Consider the following 27,131-nt stretch of genomic DNA (forward strand, 5'->3'; position numbering starts at 1 on the left):
GATTACCCCTTTAAAGACCCTATCTTCAAATATGGTTACATTTTGAGGTACTGGGGGTTAGGACCTCAACATATAAGTTATTGAGGGAACAGAACGCAGCCCTTAACACCATCATTTTTAAATGGGGGCGGGAGAGTATGAAGTGGGCACTTTGTGAAAAAAAGAGGGCTGTGGAAAACATCCATATTCAGAAGTGACAGAAGGAGACTGGCTGAGAAAGAAATAGCTTAAAGAAGGAGATGGCCGATGGAATCAACTGTGGCAGAACAGTCAGTGAGGATCTGCCTAGACTGAATAAAGCAATGCATGTGGTGTCAATTTAGAGAACAGTTTATAGAATGGGAGGCTGACCGAAGAAGGTAGAGGAGGATGTGCGAATAAGGAGGCGCATGAGGATGGAAAGACAGCAGTGAATGGTAAGTAGAAGAGGGAAGTTGGAAAGAAAGACCCGGTATGATACTTACAGGGGTAATTGTGCTGGACAAGTGATCTTTAAAAAGATGGCTCTCGATTGAGCACAAGAAACCAAGTCAATGGTGGAAATGCAGAGAGAAGACACAGACGTAGGCATTGTCAGGAATGTGGCCACCACAGACCTCACTTTCAAGAGAAGGCCAGCGCTCAAGTTCCGCCTGAACCTTTCTTCAGGGAAGCAGGCACTAGAGCTGTGCCGATGCCAACAGAATGCCCTGCTCAGCACCCTGACAAAATTTCTTGTTTAGTCTCTTGTAAAATCACCACCTGAATGTCTGTTTTAACGCTATTGGTTTATTCTGCCTGCTAAATAGTACTCTAAACATTGTTTTGAGAAGTTCAATTGGAGATGGTAATTTATCATAGAAAATAATGTGTTGTCTACATCTCATGTTAAATATTACTTATGTTTAAGTAATTGCATAAGTTTAAATACAATTTATTCAAAAACGTAATTGTAGTTTTATTTTGCTCGTTATATAACTTGCCATCTAACTAAAATGTTCTAATTTTCAGACATTCAATGTAATTTCCAATCATCATGTCTGGAAGAGAACTTCTTGTTCCTCAGTCCAAATAGATACACTATTTAACATTTTCCATATTGGCTTCTGGCACAAACATTGTTACAAAAACAAACCATCTTGCCCACACGGATGGTATTGTCCTTTCAACTGTTGACTTTCCCCTGACTGTATCATTAAGTGTACAGACACTTAAGCCACATCCTTTTAAATCAAGAAGAAAACATTTGACTACTGTTCTCTTTGATGAATGTGTTTTTAAGCTATGTACAATTGTTATACAGAATATGTTTCAGTATTATTAGACGGTTTTATCCAATTGATATGCTTTTACACAACAGTTAAAATGCTTAACGTCCTTGTAAAAACAAACTACCCAATAAGGAGTTCAGGAATAAAAGTGAGTCTGCTTCCTAGGAAAACTATTTTCTTTTTAAGAATTCTATTTAACATTTGCTAACTTGGTAGTTTAATTCCCTTTAAAATACTTGTTTTGCTTATAGCAATATCAATCACAGATATTTTGAAATGTTAGAAGGTAAAGAAGAATAAGTTGCAGGGGATTCCTATAAAGAGTGGTTTAAGGAGGCTAGAGCGCTAGAATCAAACAAATGTCGTTTGTAGCTTTCACACATAATCATTGAATTATCCGGTTCTCCATGACAATTTTGTAAAAGCTCATAGGAAGGCCACAACCATAAACATAACCTGGCATTTTATTTTCCTCTTGTCTTGTAGTGCCACAGTAAGCCAATTTCATCTATGGTTATAAACAATGTAGTGAAGAAGTGCCAGGAAATATCATTAAAACTTCTTGACTATTTTTCACTACTAAGCACCTCTACGCTGATGAAGTCAAACAAAACTGTTCACATTGCTAACACAGCATTTTGCCCTCATAATAATTGAGTATGAATAGCGACTCGAAGTTTCAAATGGTGGGGAAACTTTTCTTAACTGTCAATATTTTCCCGGTTTCAATACAGTGTGTCTAAATCAATGCATGCTCTGTTATATTGTGTTAAATATCTTAATATAAGAAGCTTCAGTACTAAAACATTATTATTAAAACTTATGATGATTATTGCCATTTTATTTAATCTTCTTTATTTGTGAGCCCAACAAAATTATTCATTAAATCATTCATTCAATATTTATGGGCACCTGTCATGTGCCAGACTCTTTTCTAGGCACCAGGCCTTAGCAGTGAGCAAAGGACATAAAGATCCCTGTCCTAGTTGCATGTACATTCTAGTACTAGAGACAGACAATAATTAAATGCATTAGCCAGATTAAGTCAAAATGTATGCTTTAGATGGTGGTGAAGTAAAGCAGAAAATCGGGTAGAGAGAAGGAGTGCTGTGGGGTGAGGTTTATAATTTCAAGTATTCAGGGAAGGTGTCCATATAAAAGAAGTATTTGAGGAAAGACCTGAAAGAGGTAAAGGGATGTTACCTGGTAGAAGAATTAGCAATTTCATAAAAGCATAAAAGGACTTAGAAGAAATTTAAAAGACCTTTTAATATATTTTGAGATGAAAACATTAATTTTAATTAACATCAATTTTCATAGGGCATAAAATATCAATAGTACCAAAGACGAATTACTATTTTTTTGGACAACTGTTTAAAACAAAGGCAAAAAATCTCTTACATATAGAGATGCTTTGACTCATGAGGGCTTAAGCTTAACTCTGAAAAAAGTTATTTTGAAGGAAAAATATAACACATACAAGTAGATACTAGCTCTTTGCAAAATATGTCTTTAAAACTTGAGTCAGAGAGCACATTCTGTGGGTTTCTGGGGAGAGGGTATTCGAAGGAGCAGAGCTGCCAACACCCAACACAAAGGCTCTGAGATGGGATGGTGTCCGGTGAGCTCCGGAGATGTTAGACAGCCTCCGAGGGGGTAGCAGAGAAAGGGCAAGTAGGTGCGAGGTGAGGGCGTTGGGCAGATGGAACAGGGCCTTGCAGGCCACGTGGTTTTATTTTGGGTGAAATGGGGGTCATGAGGGGTTTTGAGTGAAAGAAGGCGTGTGTGAGTTGGTGTGCCCCGTGTCAGTCAGGCTGATGTTCTGAGATTGGACTACAGCCGAGAAGCCGAGAGGCAGGGACACCCGTGGGCATCCTCTGTGCCCATCTCAGTGAGAGGTGACCAAGGCCTGAATGCCGGGGACCAGAGTAGCAGTACAGGAGGTGCTGAGAAGAGGTTTCACGCTAGATTTATTTTATTTTAAAGTGAGAACACACAGGACTTTCTCTGGGTGTGCAGGTGGGAGAGGTGGTGGGAAAAAAAAAGAGGAGTTGAAGATGGTGCAAATACTTCGGGGGAGGTAACCCAGGCGGCTTTGCCGCACCTGAGATGGAAAAGACATGGAGACATGTGGAGAAGCACATCTGTGGGAGGGGTGGATCTGGAGGCCCATCTGGACACGTGAAGTCTGAGTTGCCTGTTGGAGCAGAGATGTCAGCTACAAGCCTGAGCGTCAGGGGAGCGGTCCGGACCGGATGCATAAACCTGGAAGTCGTGGGGGTATAAATAGCATGCAAATCCACAGAAATTGGGTACAATCACCAAGGGAGGAAAGAGTCTTGAAAAAGAGAGGAAATTCAAATTTAAGCCTTGAGGCCCTCCTGGAGGTGGGAAGAAATCAGCAGAGGAGAATAAGAGGGAGCTGCAAATGGAATAGAAAAAAAATAAAAAGTGTGAAACTTATAAAGTGTATTATTAAGGAGGAAGAACCAATCAACTCTGGGTTAAATGTTGTTGAGAGGTAGATAAAATGAGGAGGAAAGTGACCATTGGACTCACAAGAGGAGATCACCAGCGTCCTTGACGGGAGTGCGTGTTAAGCAGGCACCGAGTGAAAACTTAGGGGCAGTGGAGTGAGTTCATGAGAGGGTGAGGGTCAGGAGTCAGTGAGCACAGGTAACTCTCGTGAAGTTTAACCGTTAAGGGAGCAAATAAAGGGGGAGAGTCTGGAAGGGAAGTGAGTTCAACAGTTTTTTTTTTTTAACAGGTTTATTGAGATATAATTCAGATACCGTAAAAGTGTTTTGTTATATATATACATATATGCTCAAGGTAATGAAGGGTTCATGCAAGGGAATAATGATAATAACCACACAAGCATTTGAACTGTAGAGGGGAGTGAAGGTGAATGAAAGGTCGTAGGAACTATGGTTTGCTAGGTCCCAATGGGATCCAGGAGATTGTTGGAACCAGCCTATCAGAATAAGGGATCTGGAAAGAGAGGAGTTGGTGGTAAGACATTGGATGCTTGAAATCACACTGACTTTATTCACAGTGCTTCTCCACCTGGAATCCTTCCTTGATTCTGTATGGCCGAGTTCATATCTATTTTTCTTGGTCCAGCCTTTAAACTATCCTCTTTATGAAATTTCCCCTGATTGTCCTAAACTAAAAGGGACCCACCTTCATTGGTGATTCCATAGCATTCTCATCTGAACTCTGCTCATGGAAAATCCCTGACTTGCATGTATTCTTAGTTCCCCCCCAAAACCTCTAAATAACTCTATGTTTCATTCTGGTCTCCTACATATTTAAGCCCACTGTTGACACATAGAATAATCGCACCATAACGGTCATCTGAAATAGAGAACCCAGAACAAGGTCATGTACGACAGAGAAAAGAATATCATAAATGGTGGTGTTAATGAGAGTCATGTGTCTCAAAGGGCAATGTTCCCTCTCAACTATACTTGTGTGTGTATGCGTTGTCTTGGAGAAAAATGCTCAATGTACAGTCTTTATTTGCAAATTATTGAGACAGTCAGAGCAGGGATTTGGAAAAATTACAACCAGTGAAGTCAGTCTTTAGCCTGTTCTGTTACCATCTTCTCTGTGCCTGGAGTGAACCCCCTCCTCTGGCACTCCTGTGTCCTCTCTTGTCTGCTCCCCAAATCCCCATCCCATGTGGTAAACTGATCCTTTCGCTCATGTCAGATTAAAAAATGCACAGCCTTCAGTGAATGTGTCACTTTCAACAAGGAAATACATTTTAAAAATTTTAAATCTGTTGAAATTCTGTCCCCTTTTAAAATGATCTAAGGAATCAGCAGGTAGGCTAAGTAGATTTGGTGGGGTCAGAAAGCAGACGAGTGAAAGCATGCAGAATGTCCTGGTGAGGTCCTCTGAGAAAGCAGGCATTGTTTCTTTCTTTTAGATTAGTTGAAAAATGAGTGGATATGAGGAAGGAAAGGAGTGATTGCTCATATTTTCCCCCTTTTCCTGGGACTCTGCTTTTCAGGACAGAACAGACTAAGGACTTCCTTTCCTTGGACTACTGGAGTCTTTCATCGGCCGTGGTCGGGAGAAGCTGAGACGCAGACATCAAAGCTGTGGGGTCGGCCCTTCTGTTTCCCAGGCCCGTCCTACTGATGTCAGGGATTCCTCTCGTTGTCGACCCTCCCTGTCTGTTCAGCCCAGATCAGACCTCTGTTTATGTCCTCATTTGAACTTCCTCCTTCTACCCTGAAATATCTACGTATATAATTCATGGGTGGTATTTTTTATCTGATTTTGTTTTTATCCTAAAACATTCTTTTCCTGATGTTACCCTTTACATATATTTTTTATTTATATGTCTAATACAAAGTTCATGGTAAACACACATAAAATCGGGACATTGAATATCCTTGCTAGTATAAAGCTGTTACTGTAACCATGAGACATTTTTATGTCTTGGTACATCTATACCTATGTGATAATCATATGCTTCTCTAAGGAAAGCTCTATTAATATATTGATAAGTAAAGAGTTCTTTGTTTCAAGGCAGGTAGACGTTTAAAATAGTTTTGTTGTTAAGGGAAAGATAATATTTAATTGTTAAGGGAGAGACAATATTACAATATTTAATCATGGTATTTGACTTTCTTGAGGTATTAAGACTTTTGCAATGATTCATAGGATACAGATAAATGCATATCATCATCATAGTTGGTTTTTAATCCTAGGGGTTTTAGTTCCTGCCTTCGCTGTTTGCACAGGGTGGCAAGAACGCATGGTCTGGATTTGGTGTGAGCTGGGCTTGGTCCAAGATAGAAAATGTCACAGAAATAAGACGCTAAACTGACTTGAAATGGATTTCATCTTTGGCATACAACAATATTTATCTTTGCTCTGTCATCACTAACTTAACCACACCTATCCCATGACAAAGGACAGTGGTATGCGTGGGTATAAAAACTCAGGCAGAAGGTCCCTTGCGAATCCCACCTGATTCTCCAGCATGACTGCTCCCTGTTTTTAGGTCCCAGGCCACCATGACGAAGTTGATTTTGTTGTGCCTGGCTGTGGCACTTTGTGTCTTCTGCAAAGGTAAGGGAGTAATTTCAAGAATCCTTTCAACTGTGATAGACCACGTATATTTGCTTAAATGTTTAGTGTTTTCTACTTCAAACATTTTCCTCCAGGGGAAATCTTTCCTACACTCAGAGAAGGATAATAAGTAAGAAAATTAGATTTTTCAACCTTTTGGGTATTCTTTCAGCTTTAACATGCCTGTTTTATATCTGCTTAGAAATATTAGTGACCACATTAACTCAAGATGCATGTTTTGCTATTATTTATTACTCATTATCATCACAGACTCTATCTTGAATTTAAGTCCACATTTTGACTAAAGACCCTCACCAGTACTTGTGGTTCTCACAGATCATGAAAAATTCACCAGTAAAAGATTTTGTTCATCACAAACAGAAAATTTTGTAGGGAATAGTATTTCTTAAACTAACAACTTTCCTGGATATTTCAGAAAGTCAATTAATTTTTTAGATTAATTGAAAGGTAAGCCATCATGAATTAATTTTGCTAATTAAAAATTGAAAAAATATTCAGAAACAAATGTGTTTCTTGTCCTTTACTTTTGTTCTGAAAATGGGAGAAAGCCAGTTATGACCCAACATAGAGGGAAAGGTCTGCAAAGAGAGGAGATTCGTTCTATACCTAACCTTAAAATCTGTCTTCTTAATTTGGGACTTGGGTGTATTTCACTTTTCTATGAGAAGCCATAATATATAGGACTACATTTATGAGTTGTGATTAAAAGGAAGTATTTCTATCCTTAACCCAATTACCTGGGAATCTGTCTGATGGATCATTAGGAAACCATTACTTCAGTAATGGTGATTCTTGTAATCTAAATAGTACTTTCCTATATCCTTTGCTTCTGTTTTGCATAAACGTGTTTCTTATTTCTTAAAAGAGCACAAAACACATTTTCTTCAAAGTATTTATTAAATGATATATCACAACCAAATGTTTTAAAAGTATTTGGTAAAGTATATTAAATTCACCAGCAGATTGGAGAATATGTCTAAAGTAAATTCCCGGATATCCATGATAACTCTGGACATAGTTATGAGTATATCAACAGGATTTTCATATTGGTGATTTATTGAAAAAATATAGAGATTTTATGAACTTATTAATAAAGTCATGTTGAGACATATGAAACATATCTGGAAAACTGCTCTTTGCAGAAATTCCAGGTGCCTTAGTTGAAATGAATTTTCGTGATCTTAGTCGATGTTATGTTCCAAACACAGACACCCCTCATTTTCAGTAGATTCCAGAATGGTAAAGGCTGGAGGATGGGAAGTTACTGAAAGCAGATATTTAAGAGGCATCCATATCATCAATCAGAAGAGAAGATTGTATTATTTAACCAATCATAGCTGTACAAAGTGAAAAAAAATTAAGAAACAATTCCTGGCTAAATGAAAAAGAATTTCAGTGACACACGATGTGGATCTGGCATGAAATATATATATATATATATATATATATATATATATATATATATATATATATATATATATATATAATTAATTCTTAGTTTCAGTAGAGCTAAATCTGTGTAACTGATTATTTTTTCCTTCCTGTCTTTTTTGTCTGATTTGCTGCTTATAGACCCATTAACCAAAAAATGTTTAGGGAAAATAAAATCAAGTGAAATTTAGATGAGAAAATATACCTCAGATTGACAGCTGTAAAATGTTTACCTAGTGTGAAAGATATACAGTATTGGCTAATATTACTTAATTTATCTGGGCATATATATTTGCAAGAATGAGTTGACATTCAAAATAATAAATTCACATTCAAATATTGTAATTTTAGATATACAAGTAGATTGCTTAAATTGAGTTTAAAAGAAGAATGCAAACAAAAACCTTATTCTCATTGTCTTAAACATTATGCTCAAAAAGGTATAAGATGACTCAACTGGTTGTTTCTTTTTCTTTTTTTTTAATAGATGGGAAAGCCCTGTTTCAGAGAAGACACCCAGGTCAGTATATTTCAGGAGCTAATCTTTACTTTGCGGTATCAAGGTTAGTCTGAGCCTCCTTTTGGGACTGAGAAAAGTTTTTTCAGGTTTATTGATATATAATTGACATATAACATTGTGTGAGTTTAAGATACACAAGGTGATGATTTGATACACATATATATTGTGAAAAGATTACCACAATAAGATTCATTAACACCTGCATCGCTTACATAATTACAATAACCATTTTTTGTATGGTGAGAACATTTAAGATCAACTCTCTCAGAGGCTTTCAAGGATATAATACAGGATCATTAACTACGTCACAGGTTGTCCATTAGATCCCAAGAGCTTATTCACCTTTTAACTGGAGGTCTGTACCCTTTGCTCATTAGTCTCCCATTTCCTCCAACCTGTGACACCAGGCAACCGCCGTTTTACTGTCTGCTTCTTTGAGTTTGAGTTTTTAGATTCCACATACAAGTCAGATCTTCCATATTTGTCCTTCTCTGACTTACTTCACTTAGTGTAATGCCCTCAAAGTCCATCCAGGCCGTTGCAAGTGACAGGATTTCTGAGTTTCCGTGTTTGCTCTGATCTGCCTTTCTGTCTCCCTGCTTCTATTAAACATTTAGCTCTACGTCCCGATAGGTTCATTATGTCTGCTTTGCACCTACTTGCAGTTCTCACGCATCTCAGGCTATTGGCATGAGAACACCATGGATCCAACCTCACAATTTTATGAACTTATTAGAAGGTCATGTTGAAACATGAAACGTACCTGGAAAACTTCTCTTTGCAGAAATTCCAGGTGCCTTAGTTGAAATGAATTTTGCTGATCTTAGTCGATGAGGTTATGTTCCAAACACAGGCACCCCTCATTTTCAGTAGATTGCCGATTGGAGGACTGAAAGTTGCTGAAAGCAGATACTATTTATGAGGCATCCATATCATCAATTGGAAGAAAAGAAGTGTATCGTTTAACCAATCATTGCTGTACAAAATGAAAAAAAAATTAAAGAACAATTCCTGGCTTAATGAAAAAAACTTCAGTGACACAAGATGTGGATCTGGCATGAAATAGATATATATATAATCAATTCTTCTTTTGTCCTCAGATTATTCTGCTTTCTCAGTATAGTCTGTATAACTGATTATTTTTTCCTTCTTCTCTTTTTTGTCTGATTTGCTGTTTATAAACAAATTAACCAAAAACTGTTTAGGGAAAATAAAATCAAGTGAAATTTAGATCAGAAAATATACCACAGATTGACAGTTGCAAAATTTTTTGATATTGTGAAAAGATATAAAGTACTGGCTAATATTAATTTGGGGATTAATTTATTTGGCCATGTATATTTCCAAGAATGAGTTGGCATTCAAAATAATGAATTCACATTCAAATATTGTAATTTTAGATATACAAGTAGATTGCTTATATTGAGTTTAAAAGAAGAATGCAAACAAGAACCTTATTCTCATTTAAACATTATGCTCAAAAAAGTATAAGATGACCCAACTGTTGTTTCTTTCTTTTTCATTTTTTTTTTATAGATGGGGCAGACCTGTTTCTCAGAGAACTCCGAGGTCAGTATCCTTCAGGAGCTAATCTTTACTTTGAGGTATCAAAGTTAGTCTGAGGCTGCCTTTGGAACAGAGAAAGCTCTTTTCAGGCTTATTGAGATATAATTGACATATAACATTATATGAGTTTAAGATATACAATGTGATGATTTGATACACATATATATTGTGAAAAGATTACCACAATAAGATTCATTAACACCTGCATCGCTTACATAATTACAATAACCATTTTTTGTATGGTGAGAACATTTAAGATCAACTCTCTCAGTGGCTTTCAAGGATATAATACAGGATCATTAACTAGAGTCACAAGTTGTCCATTAGATCCCCAGAGCTTATTCACCTTTTAACTGGAGGTCTGTACCCTTTGCTTTTTAATCTCCCATTGCTTCCAACCTGTGACACCAGGCAACCGCCATTTTACTGTCTGCTTCTTTGAGTTTGAGTTTTTAGATTCCACATAGAAGTCAGATCTTCCATATTTGTCCTTCTCTGACTTAATTCATGTAGTGTAATGCCCTCAAAGTCCATCCAGGCCGTTGCAAGTGGCAGGATTTCTGAGTTTCCGTGTTTGCTCTGATCTGCCTTTCTGTCTCCCTGCTTCTATTAAACATTTAGCTCTACGTCCCGATAGGTTCATTATGTCTGCTTTGCACCCACTGCAGTTCTCACGCATCTCAGGCTATTGGCATGAGAACCCCATGGATCCAAGCTCTGTGGTAAAAGTGCTCCCTCTGAGGGAAGCCTTGAGGGATTTTTTTCTTGATGGGTAAAGTTCATACACGAGTTTTGTGACACCTCTATTTGTTGCCAGATTATAGAGCATAGAGGTGCACCAAAAAAGAAAACCAAAGGTCATGACCCTTGACTGCAACCTACATTTCAGACAATTTGAGTTTTCTAGGTGTTTAACCTATATGGAGAGTGCTGTATGATTTTTCTTTAGAAATATTAAGTGCCTCCAAACCACGTCTTCTTAGCCTTTGGCTAAATATGTGTGTACATTTGTATGCGTAACTACGCACAATTTGGTTTTGGATAACAATTCATCAGAACACATGGGAAACCTTTTATCTTTCAACTGGCTCTGTTTGTTGTTTGACTTAATAAAACACCTGTATCTGTCAGAGAGGTTTGCTGACCATAAATCCTGGGTTTTCCAGGACATATCCAATTTCTAAAAGTTTATCTTACTATCAGAACATATACTTTAACTTTTTATTTGAATAATGTGGTCAGTTTGGGTTTAGGAAATTTTTGAAGATATAGAGCATGGAGATACACTAAAAAAAAATCAACAAACATCTAATCCACTAGGTGCCAAAATAAAAATGTTACCCCAAAATGTTTTTTTTTGAGGCTTCTTGAAAATGAAATCAACATGCAACTTTATGCAAAATTCTATTGCCATTAATAAGTATTTTATTTCACACAATTATTGAAAAAATTCTCTTAGAGACCTATGCTTTGATGTATTTGATAAAAAATATTTTTCCATCTCTAAATCTAATAATTGTGGGCTTATCTGTAATGACATTTGTTCTAAAGGACCTTCTTATTGTGAGTACATGAATGTTGGTGTCCAGCTATTAAACAGGAATTGTAGCCATTTTATTAAATTAAGTTAGTAATGCATCGTGTGTTTTTGTCACATGAAAACAAATCTTTGAACTGCAACTTCTGCATTTCACCAACAGAATAATAATTAATGCTTTGAAGCACCTTTTTAGTCATCCAATAATTTTTTTTTTTTTCTGTATGTAGTTCATGCCTCTATTCTGTACTTTAAACTGGCTTGAGTACCAAAGGGGTCTTCCTCTTTTATGAGGGTATCCTGGAGGTATTTACCCTGGAGGTGTGCACCATGGTCAATGGATAATTACGTATTCATACCTGAGGATTTAATTCAATTAGCATACCTCTTTGAGAATACCTCCCAAGGACAAGAAATGGCTGTAATCAAGATTCACTTTTAACTGGCAAATCTATCAAATAAGCTACTAATAACAGAAATTTCTCCCTTTTTTTTTCTCCAGATCATAAAATAGGTGAAAGAAATTCAGGTAAATATATTTCCTCATACTATTTATACTAAACAGCAATATAGTGGCAGTGGTTTTATTTGGAGAGAGAGCGTATCTCCCCTGAAAAAATTATTTAAACATTTTAAATGAAATATTCTTTATTATAACGTACAAATGTACATTAGTGTGTTTTTGTATGATCTGGGCCTTTCATTTTAATATTTAATCAGTATTTATAAAGGTGGCGATATTTGAAATGGGAGATTGCTCTAGTTATTTGCTTTTCTGTAATTTCTTAAACATGTAAGAGAAATGTGAATGTAGATAGGTTTACTCTCCTGTACTTTTATTGAAAGAACATGCTTTTATTTTGTATTCTAGAATTAATTCCTTAGTGATCTATTTTAATTATAATTGATCCTAGTCCCAACAGTTTTATTGTAGATTTCTCTGGGCAATTGAATATTACTAAATATTAGCCTTTATTTTGTTTTCCTGTCCACCAAAATGAAAAATAAGCCACAGCATGTTAAAAGTGCTTTTATGGAATTTTTCTTAAATCTAACAATAGGATTTTTGCTAATATCAATATAGATTCAATTTAATTCTGGTCTAAAGTATATAGCAATTAAAAGAGCCCAAGATTCAGTCATAATATAAGTTGGTCACAGAGATGGAAATGCAACTTGGAAAATATAGCGAATGGTTCTGTGACATCTTCCTGTGTTGACAGGTAGTGATCACACTAGTGGGGGTGAGGATTTAATAACGTGTTGTACACGTGAAACCAATATAATATTGTATACCAACTATACTTTGATTTAAAAAAAGTACACTTATAGAAAAAGAAGGGGGAAATAATGAAAAAAATAGCCCAAGATTATTTTAACATGCTTTTCTTATAGGGCATTTTAGATCCCTGCATCATCTTTCTGCAACCTAAATAGAATAAAATATAGTTGGGAAATGTTTTGTTTGAGGTAAAACACAAACCGAGAATAAGTAATAGGTGAGTGGTCTCATGAGGACAGATGTCAGACACCTCATCTTACCTGCAGACGGGACTCAGGCCCTGTCACAGGACACCACAACAGTGTCTCTGCTGTGAGTGTACAAAATCTGGTCGTTAATTAGAATAAACTGGGGCACGTGAGTCTTTAGCATTCACCTAAAATCCCCATTCAAGAAATTAGAGTGAGGCAAGGGAACGCTGGGATTTCTCTAACTCTCCACATAGCATCTTAAATTAGGAGACATTGGGTTTGTTCCCATGTCTCTCAGGAGCCCTTCAGTTCTGGGTATTATTTAGGCAGGACTTGGGGATCCCCAAGGCTAGAATTGAATTGGATGAATAAAAGTGCCAGGCAAGGAAGCCTCAGCCCATCACTCGACTAGCCAACCTAAATCTGGACAAACTCCAGAGCAATGGTACCCCCACGATCTTCACTCCTTAAGGACAAAGACTCACATATTTGAGAAAAGGATGCATAGGCCACTATAGGACCTTATGGTTTTTGATATTCTTTGATTTACTGATTTCAGACAACATAACGTGTCTGTCACCATTACTTTTAAAGTCCCTCCTCCTTCCACACAGTTCACCCAAATTCACTCACCTTTCTGATCCAGCAATTTTTCTCCATAGGGTGCAGGTGGAAGAACAGAACCATGTCAATTTCTCTCTTCCATTTGATGACCCAAAGTATAAGCTGACTCTTCCAAAAATTTGTGTGAAATTTATACAAAATATAGTATGACCCTACTCTGAAATAGAAAAATGGATTTTCCCTCTCTGTGAGCTATGAAGTAGATAAACATATTTTATTTATCCTTTAGTGTTGTATAAGCAGGCTGTCTTTATGCAAGGTGAGGGCAGTATGCACGTTGCTTAAGAAAAAAGTTTTATTTTTTTCATTATATTTTTCCATATGATCTTGGGCAAGTTGTTCAACCTCTTCTAAGTATCAGTTTTTTCATCCACAAGAGGGGGACAGGCTCACAGGGTGGTGGTAAAGATGGAGGAGCTAAGGTCTGTAAGGTGCTGTTACACATCTAAGGTATGGTACCTATAAAAACCATTCTGGCCTTTACTGCTCATGACCCCAATGCCAATATATTTCTGAGCAAATTTTATATAAAAAAGCAAATGGGATAAAATAGTTCAAGAAACAAATGTGGCATGCTGGCTAAGAAGGCACCAAGCTATTCATTTCAACAACAGAATGAATAATTTCAGAGGAAATATTAGTCTCATAAAATGAAAGCTCTAATATATCTGAGGGGCTGAACTCAGGAGAGGTACGATGAGTATAGTGAATACTTATTTAAATGAAATAAAATGATTCTGCATGAGTTTGATGCAACAAGTTTGGTGACCAAAATGGAATATGCTGAAAGATACTGTCTTTCCTAGTTGAGTACTTACTGTGTGGCAGACACTGTGCTATATGCTTTCATCTCTTTTAATTCTTTTATTTACTTCGTAACCAAATTACGAAGTAGAGATTGTTTTATCCTCATTTATTACACGGCCTCCATTTACTAGATAAGGAGTTGTTATTTCAGAAGTACTAATTTACCCAAGCCTAGGCCGAGAGCAGAGCCAAGGGCAGAAATACAAATTCTTACATAATATATATAACATATATATAAATAAAAGGAACAAAATTTTAAACACAATGTGTTTTTGACCTTAACAAAAGTATATTTATGACAAGTGGGAAGGGCTGGTTCCAATGCAGAAATTGTCAGTTCCTGGGACTTCAAAGCAGGAACAGGATGGGCAGCACTGTTGCCAATGTCCCTGTCTCCCTGCTCTTTCCATCCCTGGCTTTGTCCCCCACATAGGGTGATACCCCAGCCTGCATGTCTCAGCTCCATTGATTTCTCCAGCAAACAGCCACCCCTGCTCACACCCCCAGGCTTAGGGGTTCTCATCCTTGCAATGTGGTCTAACTTCGGGAAGATGGTCTTGAAAAGGATGTCCGTGAAGGTCCTGGTGACGGGGGAGATGGCACAGCCTCTGGGCTGGAATGTCCCCGTGACCCTCTGTCTGGACTCTTTGCCCTTTTAGGAAGGCCATGACCTGAGAAGGCCAGAGAGTGAGACTTGTGTGGCTCAGAGTAGGAGCCCTAATCGCCGCAGTCTGAGAGAGACCAGCAAAGGCCATTGTGATTGCCAGTCTGGGGGTCCAGCTGGGTGTGACTCCAAAGCCCATTCTTTTCCTACTACTGAATACAGAGTTACTTCTTCCTGCTTTAGTGTCAGACTAATACATGTTGGTATTAAGATGCAGTTCTCGAACTACATGACAGTGAAGAAAGACAAGGAGAGAAAAAGGGTAAAAAGGAAGGAGGGACTGTGTGGGAAAGAGGCGACAAGGAGGGAAAATGCCGAGCACGGTGAAGGGTTGTATAAGCAGTAGTGGTTCTGGGGTTCCTTAATAATATAATAATATAAATTGGCTCTTCCTGGTTTAAGCACTGTATTCTTCCTAAACGAAACACTCAAAAGTAAATACTATCATTTCATAATATCTTAAATGTTGGGGGCCTCTCCCTCAAACATGAACGACTAACTCGTAATTTGACTATTTTCAAATATAAAAAAAATCTTATTTCTGTATACTGTTTGCTTTAGAAATGTATAAATATATTTGCTTGAAACATGGCAAATGGCTAAAAAGTTCAAGAGTAGTTGCTGAGGAAATACAATTAAGAACAAAATATCCTGCTATCCCAGGAAACTTCTCCACAAAAGTAGAAAGGAAAGCAAACAGTTTTGTTATTGAATAAGAACTGGACCGTATGTGACACACATCACAGGCAATCTGCTGAAGAGATCACAGAGCCCGAAAGAAATCTCACCCTTTTACATGTCGGGTGGGAACAACCCATTACATACATACAAGCCCTTGACATAAACCATAACTAGTACTCGAGTAAGAGGGCTTGACGGCACTGTCACCCATAGTTTACCCTACAATTGCTTGGTAGCTGAGGTAGCCACCTATGTTTGTTAATTGCTTTTATAAGAAAAAATACATTTCTTGTATCTTTATCATCATGGAGGAGGTAGATTCGCATTTGGAGCCAGGCATATAGAGCCTCAACGATTTACAACATTTCAAAGAGGTAGAGAAAGAACTCATGAGTTCTCTAAAGTAAATCATCTAAAGAAAAAGAGGAAGTGAGTCTCTCCTTATTTCCAACAGAAAGAATTCTCTTATTTTTAGTTGTATTTGCTCTTACATAGTTTTCAAATTTTACTTACAAATAATGCATTTCATTTTCTTGTCTATTCAGTGACCAAAATGCATCTTTCACAGCTTTACAGGAATAGTCTAGTTACGAAGGCATGATTAATTCTAATGTATTTTAATTTTATCATAGATTTAGAGAAATACAAATGGTATGACAGAAAGCACAATACCCCTTATTATTTCTGCCTTGTCCATGGGAAGAGTTTCCAGTACACATCAGTTAGGTCTTCACAGCTCCATTCATCTCTCATTCTTGAGGTCTTAGAATATGAAAAATAAGGTATGGATATGGCAATTAAGTCAATAAGTGGTTTCTGTTGTTGCAAGCACTTGTCAGGATACCGGGACTTACAAAAAATAAAACAGCACTTTTCTTCATGTTGCACGCAAATCACTTTTATTCTGATAACAATACTGTATACAAATGAAATCTGTTTTTCATATTAGGTGGCTTTTTGCCCAATGCTTTGTCTTCTGGTAACTCACAAGGAAGAAAAAAATCTTCCCTTGATCGGTTCTTTAACAATGAACTTAGGATTTTAGAAGAGGCTGAAGACAGATTGAAAAAACACCATCATCCGAATTTAAGATCAGAAGATCCCTCAGCAGGTATGGTTAGAGAAAAATGGTTACCTAGGAATCAAGTGCTTGTATTAAAATTTAGGATAATCAGATAATTTTTGTTTTGTTTGTAGCACATGGTCTTAATGGTAATAGTGTAGGCTCTAAAGGCACTAATTGCGATCTATGGGATTAATGAATTATGTCTTTAGAGAATTTTGGCAAAGATGTTGACATTAAAAAAAGCTTTTTTAAATAACTTTTATTTTCTTATGCTGTCTTTCTACTTGGTGCTATTATTATGGTAACCAATCATTTTTATGACATATAAATTAATAATTAAAAATACTTCCTGGACCCAAATTTAGTGTTCTCTACTTAATGTTTCTGTCTCCACCACATTCATTTTTCTATACCAGAATTCTCTGTTTAAATTGCAATCAGTTTGCTGAGAAATATTATAAAGCATGGTTTCTAAACTGTATGGTATGCAATTTTGTTTTGTTAGGAAAACAATTCAAATTTCTTTAAGTGAGGTACATCCTCTCTGGTTCAACACACTTCTCCCTATTGGTCAATTCAAAGTCTCACTTTACTGGTCTGGTGCCTAAAATCTCTATAGTTTGTACCTCTCCAAATATGGGAAAGAAGGAAATCCAGTGAGGAAAATAACTTTAATATTTTATATTAAAATTTCATACTTGAGTTCAGATGGTGATAAATGAAAAGCTTTGGATGAGGTTGAAATATCTTCAGAAAGGATATACAAGTTTTCTGTCTGTTCAGTCACCTGTTTTGGGATTGGCAAACTTAGTATAACTAAGTTAATGCAGATATTGTTGTTGTTTGCAATACTGAGTTAATTATTTGTTCATGTTCCACAGAACACAGTAAAACTTTATCTTAAATGGCCCTACAGCTTCCCTTTCTTTAAGCAATTCTTTCAAACCTCATGGTAACGGTTGCCATGCACACCCTGATTACACTGTGGAATTTTATATGAAAAGATATAAGGAGAAAAAGGACAGTGTACATTAGAAACTATAGTGCAGACCTGGTTCAAGCAACATGTGTCTTGTGCAATATGAATGAATGCAACTTTTCTCTGATAATGATTGTGTTTTTGTATGGTAGGGATACCCAAATCAGCAAGTAAACTTGCCAACAATGTCTTTGGTGGTACGAAACTTGGTGGCATTGCTTCAAATCCAAGTAAAATTGCTAAGGGTCCATCTAGCTTAAGTGGAGTTCCTGCGAAATCGGTAATTGGATCTGCTCCAAGTGGAGTTCCTGCGAAATCGGTAATTGGATCTGCCCCAGGTGGAGTTGGTGTGAAGTCAGTAATTGGATCTGCTCCAAGTGGACTTGGTGAGAAATTGGTACAGGAATCTGCCCCAAGTGGACTTAATGTGAAGTCGGTAATTGGATCTGCCCCAAGTAGACTTGGTATGAAGTCGGCAATTGGATCAGCCCCAAGTGGACTTGGTGTGAATTCAGTAAAGGGATCTGCTCCAAGTGGAGTGAGCATGAATCCAGTAATGGGATCTGCCCCAGGTGGACTTGGTGTGAAGTCGGTAATTGGATCTGCCCCGAGTAGACTTGGTATGAAGTCAGCAATTGGATCAGCCCCAAGTGGACTTGGTGTGAATTCAGTAATTGGATCAGCCCCGAGTGGAGTGGGCATGAATCCGGTGATGGGATCTGCCCCAGGTGGACTTGGTGTGAATTCAGTAAAGGGATCAGCCCCAGGTGGAGTGGGTGTGAATTCTGTAATTGGGTCAGCCCCTAGTCTACCTGGTGTGAAGTCAGTAGTTGGATCTGCCCCAAGTGGACTTGGTGTGAATCCAGTAATGGGATCTGCCCCAGGTGGACTTGGTGTGAAGTCGGTAATTGGATCTGCCCCAAGTAGACTTGGTGTGAATTCAGTAATTGGATCAGCCCCAAGTGGAGTGGGCATAAATCCGGTGATGGGATCTGCCCCAGGTGGACTTGGTGTGAATTCCGTAAAGGGATCAGCCCCAGGTGGAGTGGGTGTGAATTCTGTAATTGGGTCAGCCCCTAGTCTACCTGGTGTGAAGTCAGTAATTGGATCTGCCCCAAGTGGACTTGGTGTGAATCCAGTAATGGGATCTGCCCCAGGTGGACTTGGTGTGAATTCAGTAAAGGGATCAGCCCCAGGTGGAGTGGGTGTGAATTCTGTAATTGGGTCAGCCCCTAGTCTGCCTGGTGTGAAGTCAGTAATTGGATCTGCCCCAAGTGGACTTGGTTTGAATTCAGTAATTGGATCAGCCCCAGGTGGAGGGGGCATGAGTCCAGTAATGGGATCTGCCCCAGGTGGCCTTGGTGTGAATTCAGTAATGGGATCTGCCCCAAGTGGACCAGGTGTGAATTCAGTAATGGGATCTGCCCCAGGTGGACTTGGTGTGAAGTCAGTAATTGGATCTGCCCCAAGTGGAGATGGTGTAAATTCAGTAATTGGGTCAGCCCCAAGTGGACTTGGTCTGAATTCTGTAATGGGATCTGCCCCAAGTGGACCAGGTGTGAATTCAGTAATGGGATCTGCCCCAAGTGGACCTGGTGTCAATTCTGTAATGGGTTCTGCCCCAAGTGGACTTGGTGTGAAGTCAGTAATTGGATCTGCCCCAAGTGGAGATGGTGTAAATTCAGTAATTGGGTCAGCCCCAAGTGGACTTGGTGTGAATTCTGTAATGGGATCTGCCCCAAGTGGACCAGGTGTGAATTCAATAATGGGATCTGCCCCAAGTGGACCTGGTGTCAATTCTGTAATGGGTTCTGCCCCAAGTGGACTTGGTGTGAAGTCAGTAATTGGGTCAGCCCCTAGTCTACCTGGTGTGAAGTCAGTAATTGGATCTGCTCCAGGTGGACTTGGTGCGAAGTCAGTAATTGGATCTGCCCCAAGTGGACCAGGTTTGAATTCAGTAATGGGATCTGCCCCAGGTGGCCTTGGTGTGAATTCAGTAATGGGATCTGCCCCAAGTGGACCAGGTGTGAATTCAGTAATGGGATCTGCCCCAGGTGGACTTGGTGTGAAGTCAGTAATTGGATCTGCCCCAAGTGGAGATGGTGTAAATTCAGTAATTGGGTCAGCCCCAAGTGGACTTGGTCTGAATTCTGTAATGGGATCTGCCCCAAGTGGACCAGGTGTGAATTCAATAATGGGATCTGCCCCAAGTGGACCTGGTGTCAATTCTGTAATGGGTTCTGCCCCAAGTGGACTTGGTGTGAAGTCAGTAATTGGATCTGCCCCAAGTGGAGATGGTGTAAATTCAGTAATTGGGTCAGCCCCAAGTGGACTTGGTGTGAATTCTGTAATGGGATCTGCCCCAAGTGGACCAGGTGTGAATTCAATAATGGGATCTGCCCCAAGTGGACCTGGTGTCAATTCTGTAATGGGTTCTGCCCCAAGTGGACTTGGTGTGAAGTCAGTAATTGGATCTGCCCCAGGTGGACTTGGTGTGAATTCAGTAATGGGATCTGCCCCAAGTGGAGACGGTGTAAATTCAGTAATTGGGTCAGCCCCTAGTCTACCTGGTGTGAAGTCAGTAATTGGATCTGCTCCAGGTGGACTTGGTGCGAAGTCAGTAATTGGATCTGTCCCAAGTGGACCAGGTTTGAATTCAGTAATGGGATCTGCCCCAGGTGGCCTTGGTGTGAATTCAGTAATGGGATCTGCCCCAAGTGGACCAGGTTTGAATTCAATAATGGGATCTGCCCCAAGTGGACCTGGTGTCAATTCTGTAATGGGTTCTGCCCCAAGTGGACTTGGTGTGAAGTCAGTAATTGGATCTGCCCCAAGTGGACTTGGTGTAAATTCTGTAATGGGATCTGTCCCAAGTGGTCCAGGTGCGAATTCAGTAATGGGATCTGCCCCAAGTGGACTTGGTGTGAATCCAGTGATTGGATCTGCCTCCGGTGGACTTGATGTCAATTCAGTGATTGGATCTACCCCAAGTGGAGTTGGAGTGAATTCAGTGATTGGATCTGTCCCAAGTGGTATTGGTGTGAATTCAGTGATTGGATCTGCCCCAAGTGGAGTTGGAGTGAATTCAGTGATTGGATCTGTCCCAAGTGGAGTTGGAGTGAATTCATTGATTGGATCTGCCTCAAGTGGAGTTGGAGTGAATTCAGTGACTGGATCTGCCCCAGGTGGAGTTGGCATGAATCCAGTGAAGGGATCTGGCACAAACGGAGTTGATGTGAATTCAGTAACTGGGTTAGCTGGCTCCAATTCTGCTGCCCCTGAAACAGGTATTCTACATTGTTCCTCTGGTTCTGCTTTAGACAGAAAAATCAATTAATTAGTGAAGTGGTGATTGGTGGTGGTATTTTTGATCAATACAGATTTAGTGTTAAAGGAACTCATGAGAAAGATTTTCAGTGTTGCTGGACTTGGATCCATGGTTTATCCATCGATTTTAAAAACATTTTAAAAATATTTTACCAAGTAGAATTATACTTCGAATTATATTAGGAATATTCAGCCTAATTATTTTGTATTAAAATAGGTGTCAGAAGCTCATCTGACTACAGTACTCCTGGACCACTCATTACTACAGGTAATTTGATTTATGAGTTTCTGTACTTAAAATAAATATATACATAAGGTATATGTATGTATGCATATATGTATATATGTATCTTTTTGAAATCAAATGTTCTGTTGATTATTGATTTACTACGATTTTATATTATGTGTTTCTCATGTTGAATTGCACTTCTGAGGTCTTCTTCTCTTTAAGTACTAAATTTTAGATGACCAGTTGGATATTTGAAACAACTTCATAAATAAGAGAGATTAAATAATATTTTAAGGGAAAGTGAATAAAACATACTGCAACTTCTCCTTTATGATTTTAGATACATTATTTTTTAAATGGCTTTATAAATAGTTTAATCTTTTCCCAGTCAACCTGAGTAAAGACCACCTAAAGTAGAGAGGCAGCCTCAAGACATACAGTAAATAGCATTGTGAAAAATATTTTAGAATTCCATCAAAACATTCACTTTTGTTATTGTTGTAACTATTCCATTCTGCCTGCTTTTAGACCTTGCTCCAATATATTTCATCTAAATTTACTGGGTTACATAAAAGTGTCAGTGCCTTAGAAATAAACAATCATGAGTAACTTAAATTTCAAGGCATACAGATTTTTCTCTTTCATCAGGAGAATTGAGTTTTCTTCAAATATACGTAATTGAGTTATTAGTATTATAGAATAGACCAACTTAATAAAACTACATTTGGCCTGTTTGGGTAGTGGTTTCCAATAAAAATAGGCTAACAAAGTTTGATTTTTGAAGTAGAAAAGATAATTCTGTAAGAGATACAACATATGTCAGTAATTGTGCATGACCAAAAATGAATAGGCACTTAGTGATTTCTGAATATACTATGGCTGATTTTTCCACGAAAAAATATGGATTTTTTTTCAGCAATAGTCATTTATGTGACCTTGACAAATCACAACTTTCACAAAATCGAATCATATAGTCAGGCTAAAGAGACTCATTGGTAGCCTTTAATACCAACTTTAAATTTCCAAGTAAAAGTCCAAATATTCTGTATATTTAAAATCAACATATGTCTCGAAATTTAAATAATCTATGCATTGTGTTGAACAGAAAGAGGATTCCACATTCCAGAAGCAACTCCAAAATACTCAGAAACAAATACAATTATTGGTAAGCAAAATTGATCTTTTATTTCTATCCATATTTTTATCCCCAAGCCGACCAGTACCTAAAAAAAATAACCCAAATTTGAAACTAGTTTTAAAATTTGCCTATTCTCTATCTCTTTGATCATTATACGTGCAAATGACATCACATTTATACTATTTTACCTCAGTGATATATGTACACATACATACATGCCTGGACACATATACACAACACACATGAACATAGAAACACATAGATACATATGTGCACACATACACATCTATGTATAGAGAGAAGTAATATTCTTTACATTCATTTGATATCCATGGAAACCTACTCAGACAACATAAGAAACACTATCTACAAAGAGTAAAACAAACAAAACAAAGGCAAACACACCACAGCTTCCTTCCATATATCCTTCCCCACCGTGGAACAATTTCCCTTTCCCATGGGAAATTCATGTTTTGTTCTAGCCAGAAGAGCCAACTTTGGGCATCTGCAATGACTCAGGTACCACTTTTGATGTGTGTTTGCAATATTTGAGAGAGAACAGTACTGATTTAAGGTGGTGGCTGTGAGAAGAGAACCTTACAGTGATTGTTTTTCTCTTGGTCCGTAAACACTTTAAAAAATGAGAACTAGAAGCTATGTTAATTGTTCTAAATCAGTCTGACCTCTCTACCTTAAATGTTTTGTAGGTGAAGCTTCTACCTGGGGCAAAGGAGCATATAAAGCTTTCAATGGCCGTGTCTTTTCCTTTAAGTCTTCATGCATGTACACTTTCTGCCGTCACTGTGTGGAATCTGGAGGAGATTTCAATATTGAGATCAAACGAAACCATAATAGTGACATTGAAGTAATAGCAGTTGCAATCGACAGTAATGACATCTCTATTTCTGGTGATCACATTTTAGTTAATGGAGAAAGGTAATTGGCATACTATTTTAGGAAAATGCCATAGAATTATTTGAAGTAACCTGAACAGAAAGAAAGAAGGTCAGATAGGGAAGAGATGGTACTATTTTCCTACTTTGGTCCTATTAAAGTTTATAATAAATTGTTGGAAAGGAGTTTGATGAATGCATAAGACTTTGCTGTATGTGGGATTGTTAAGCTATTATATTTGTTCCTATAACAAGGTGGGAAGAGAGTACTTCTGTTGTCTGATTATTTTGAGTATTGAGGTTTGGGGCAACATGCATATTCAACAGAACAGTTAATAGAATGTTACAATTTTCATCTGCATTTCTAACACTCGTATAAATTCGAGGTTTTACAGTAGATTGCAACTTAGGCCATCATTTGTGGACGTAGCGGTTCATATTTAGCAATGATGGCTTAGTTGAATACTTCCCAGGATAAGAAAATGAGGCATGACATTCTAGTTGTGAACTTTCAAATGATTTCATATTTTTTTCTTACATCATGTCACTTTCTGTTTGCTCATTTTTCCAGAGTCCCAAAGATTTATTCGTTGTTCCTTAAAAGTCTTTCCAAAAGTGAAAAAATATATTGTGTCTCTTCTTCTGAGATAAGAAAACTTTAATATTTACTAACGTGTATTATATTTATGATGTTAAATGTAAAAATATGAATTATCAGAAAACCATTATAGTATTATTCTTACCTTTTATATGTACTTATATTTTATACTTTTCAGGGTACACATGCCATATGACAATAAGTTGATTCATATTAAAAAATACGGAGAACATAATGTTCTGAATAGCCGTAGAGGAGTCCTGTCTTTAATGTGGGACAAGAAAAAGAGACTTTCAGTAAGTCCGTCTATGAGTTTCCTATAATCCTATGCTTTATGTTCTCTACTTTCAGTTACAAAAATAATACATTATAAGGAAAATAAGAACTACAGTTTACTGAGAAATCTCTATGTATCAGTCACTGCACTATGTATTATCTTATTTAATACTTAAAATACCTTAATATGCAGACTATTATTAGGCTTATTTTACAGATAATGGAACTGAGGAAATGTAGGCAAACAAAAGTTAAACCATCTGTCCAAAGACATAGTTAGTAAGAGCTGGAGCCAGGACCTCTCTAAATTCTTAAAAAAGACCCCATAGTACATCTTTAATTAAACCACTGCAGGTCCTGTCCTTTAGTTTCAGTAAATTTTGTCTTGAGATATTTTCAGTATTTTATAAACATATAAATTTAATTTTTTAAACAGCTCACTCTTCACAAGCAATATCCAACTTGTGGTCTTTGCGGGAACTTCAACAGCACTCCGGGTAAGATTCCTATGCATTCTAAGAAAAGTGCTCCCCAAAAGAGAATTGGAATTGCTCATACTTGGATAAGTCTAAGAACAAATCATTTGCATTTGTAGAAAGAATGAGAAATTGTTAATGAATGTATTTATGTGGTCACTCCATATTTAGCATGAAAATAATATAACGGTACAAACATTGCTTTCTTTTTAAGGAGAAAATATCAATGAGCACATTGCCAGCAGTAAAATTCCTGGCAATTGTCCAAAAGCTGTTCATAAAACCTATAAAGATTGTGAAGATGGTGTGCAGGTAAGAATATTTCATGTGGTAACAAACTTCAGCAGTCTTTAACTTGGCTTCCATATAAACAGCCAACATCCTCTTCTAATCACTCAGACCTTATTCTTGGAATTACAGGCACACTAAATACAGTGCCTGTATTCTGTTTCTTAGTGTCCAGCTGTAGATGATAGAATACTTTTTTTAAAAAAACGTTATGATACTATATGTTAGTGTCACAATTTTAATTTCTTTTGCAGTGTTTTAGTTTGTCCTTAAGCTGACATATGTCCCCTCTCCATTTTTATCTTGTGATGGGCATAGTACTGAGTTGACTCTTACTATTTAGAAATCCATGTACTGTGTCCCTAAGAACTACTTTCTGTTCTCACCCCCTTACTTTGACCACAGATAGCCAATCTGAATTTTCATCCCTTGTATCCTTTACCTTTGAAAAAGTTACAGATAGTCTTTTGGGCTGCACTTAAAAATTGTCATCATTTTCTCTGCGAGTTTTCTTCATTGTTATAATTCTGTTATGTTGAATTCAATAGGTTGCATTTGTTTGATGACTGAATGAATGTTCACATGTTCTTATTTCAATCAGAAACAAAATTCTGAAGGTCAAAATACATATGGATAGTATGAATAGAAAAGAGTTTTGTTTTACTGACAGCGGATATTGCAGTTATGACCATCTTGTCATCTTCTAGGAAAGAAAATTAAACCATGACATGGTATCAATCATTTACCATCCCAAATTCTGGCATCAACAATCTCTCCATTTCTCACTGCTTCCATATTCTTGGGTTCTAAACTTCCTATCACCATTACAGAAATTGTGCATGAGTTTAGGTCTAACAGTTTTTGGTGTCGTCACATTGCACTTCAAAATACCAGAGGTGAAGTTTTCTTTAGGGTCACTGTACCAGCTATAATACGTCAAAACTATTTCAACAGCGTTCAACAACTATCCCTGTCAAAGCTATAGGATATTATGCAAAAAAAAACACACCATAATTTACTTTTTCCTAAATATTCATTTGGTTTTCCATTTGTTTTAATAAAACTTTATGCTTTATTTTGCAGCATTGTGACAAAATTATTAGAAGGTATTTTGAGAAATGTGGAAAGGTTGCCCCAGTAGTCAGTGACTACAGAATGATCTGCATCGATGAATACTGCCAAAATAAAGATAAAAGATCTACTTGTGACACTTACTCAGAATTGTCCCGCCTCTGTGCCTCGGGTGGTCCAGGAGCCTACGAATCCTGGAGAGACGATTCCGATGTGGTCTGTGGTAGGTTGTTAGTGTTACTGTAGATCCCACATCAGGATGTTTCTATAGCACTTTAAAGTTGAGCTACATTTCAAAGTAATCTTCCCAAATGACTGAAAGCCCTGGAAGGGATCTTAGGGATGGTGGAGTCTGTCTCTCATATGTATTTCTGAGAAATCTGAGGCCTGTTGTGGTTATGTGACTTGCACAAGGTGTAGTAGCGCTTTGTGTTAAGATCTTAATTAGGAACTTCCATTTTCTGAGGAAAAGTCACTGGAAAAATAGCAATTCTGTAAAATTCTATAAAAAACTGGAAAAGTTATCAAAAGTATGTTGATTCGTAGCAAGACTGCCTTCAAAATAATTAATAAATTTGAGTTTCATGCAAATATAAATATACTTTCCACTTATGCTTAGCTCAGTCTTTACATGCTAAAGTACAAGTAGAGTATCAATTTTAAAGTAAGATGAAATTATAGTATATACAATATACATTTCCTCCAAATTTGTTTGCTTTCCTCCAAATTAAATGCTGTATCGTAAAATAATGCATGGGAATTGGCATAATCCGATTGTACTGAGTATCTTTAAGACTTACACCTTGAAAATTACACTGAGAGAATCCCATGTGAAAAAAATCCCCATTAGAATATTGTGTATGTATCGTATCCATGTCACCTCTAATTTTACTATATATGTATTTCTCTGTTTCTCTAGAAAAGCCTAGATGCCCAGAAAAACATATTTACAAAGAATGTGGTCCCTCAAATCCTGCCACTTGTTCAAATGTGGCTCCTTTCCAAGACAGCGAATGTGTGAGTGGCTGCACCTGCCCAGAAGGTAATTGGCCTGTGAGAATATATACAATAAAACAAATGAAAATTAAATGACTCAAGGATATAGTTCTTTTTAACAAGATATTTAAT

At 37.5% G+C, this 27,131-nt stretch overlaps 1 protein-coding gene across 1 annotated transcript; it reads left to right on the plus strand.

The window, feature by feature from the left end:
- The first annotated feature begins 6,224 nt into the window (after nucleotides 1-6,224).
- LOC118914533 (polysialoglycoprotein) lies at nucleotides 6,225-20,517 on the plus strand. Its single transcript, XM_057491297.1, has 6 exons — nucleotides 6,225-6,338; nucleotides 8,278-8,310; nucleotides 11,916-11,942; nucleotides 16,612-16,773; nucleotides 17,860-19,107; nucleotides 20,504-20,517. The coding sequence occupies exons 1-6, from the start codon at nucleotides 6,284-6,286 to the stop codon at nucleotides 20,515-20,517; spliced, it is 1,539 nt and encodes a 512-aa protein (XP_057347280.1). The 5' UTR covers nucleotides 6,225-6,283.
- The last annotated feature ends 6,614 nt before the right edge of the window (nucleotides 20,518-27,131 follow it).

This window comes from Manis pentadactyla, chromosome 14 (genome assembly GCF_030020395.1).
Source record: "Manis pentadactyla isolate mManPen7 chromosome 14, mManPen7.hap1, whole genome shotgun sequence".
NCBI lineage: Eukaryota > Metazoa > Chordata > Mammalia > Pholidota > Manidae > Manis > Manis pentadactyla.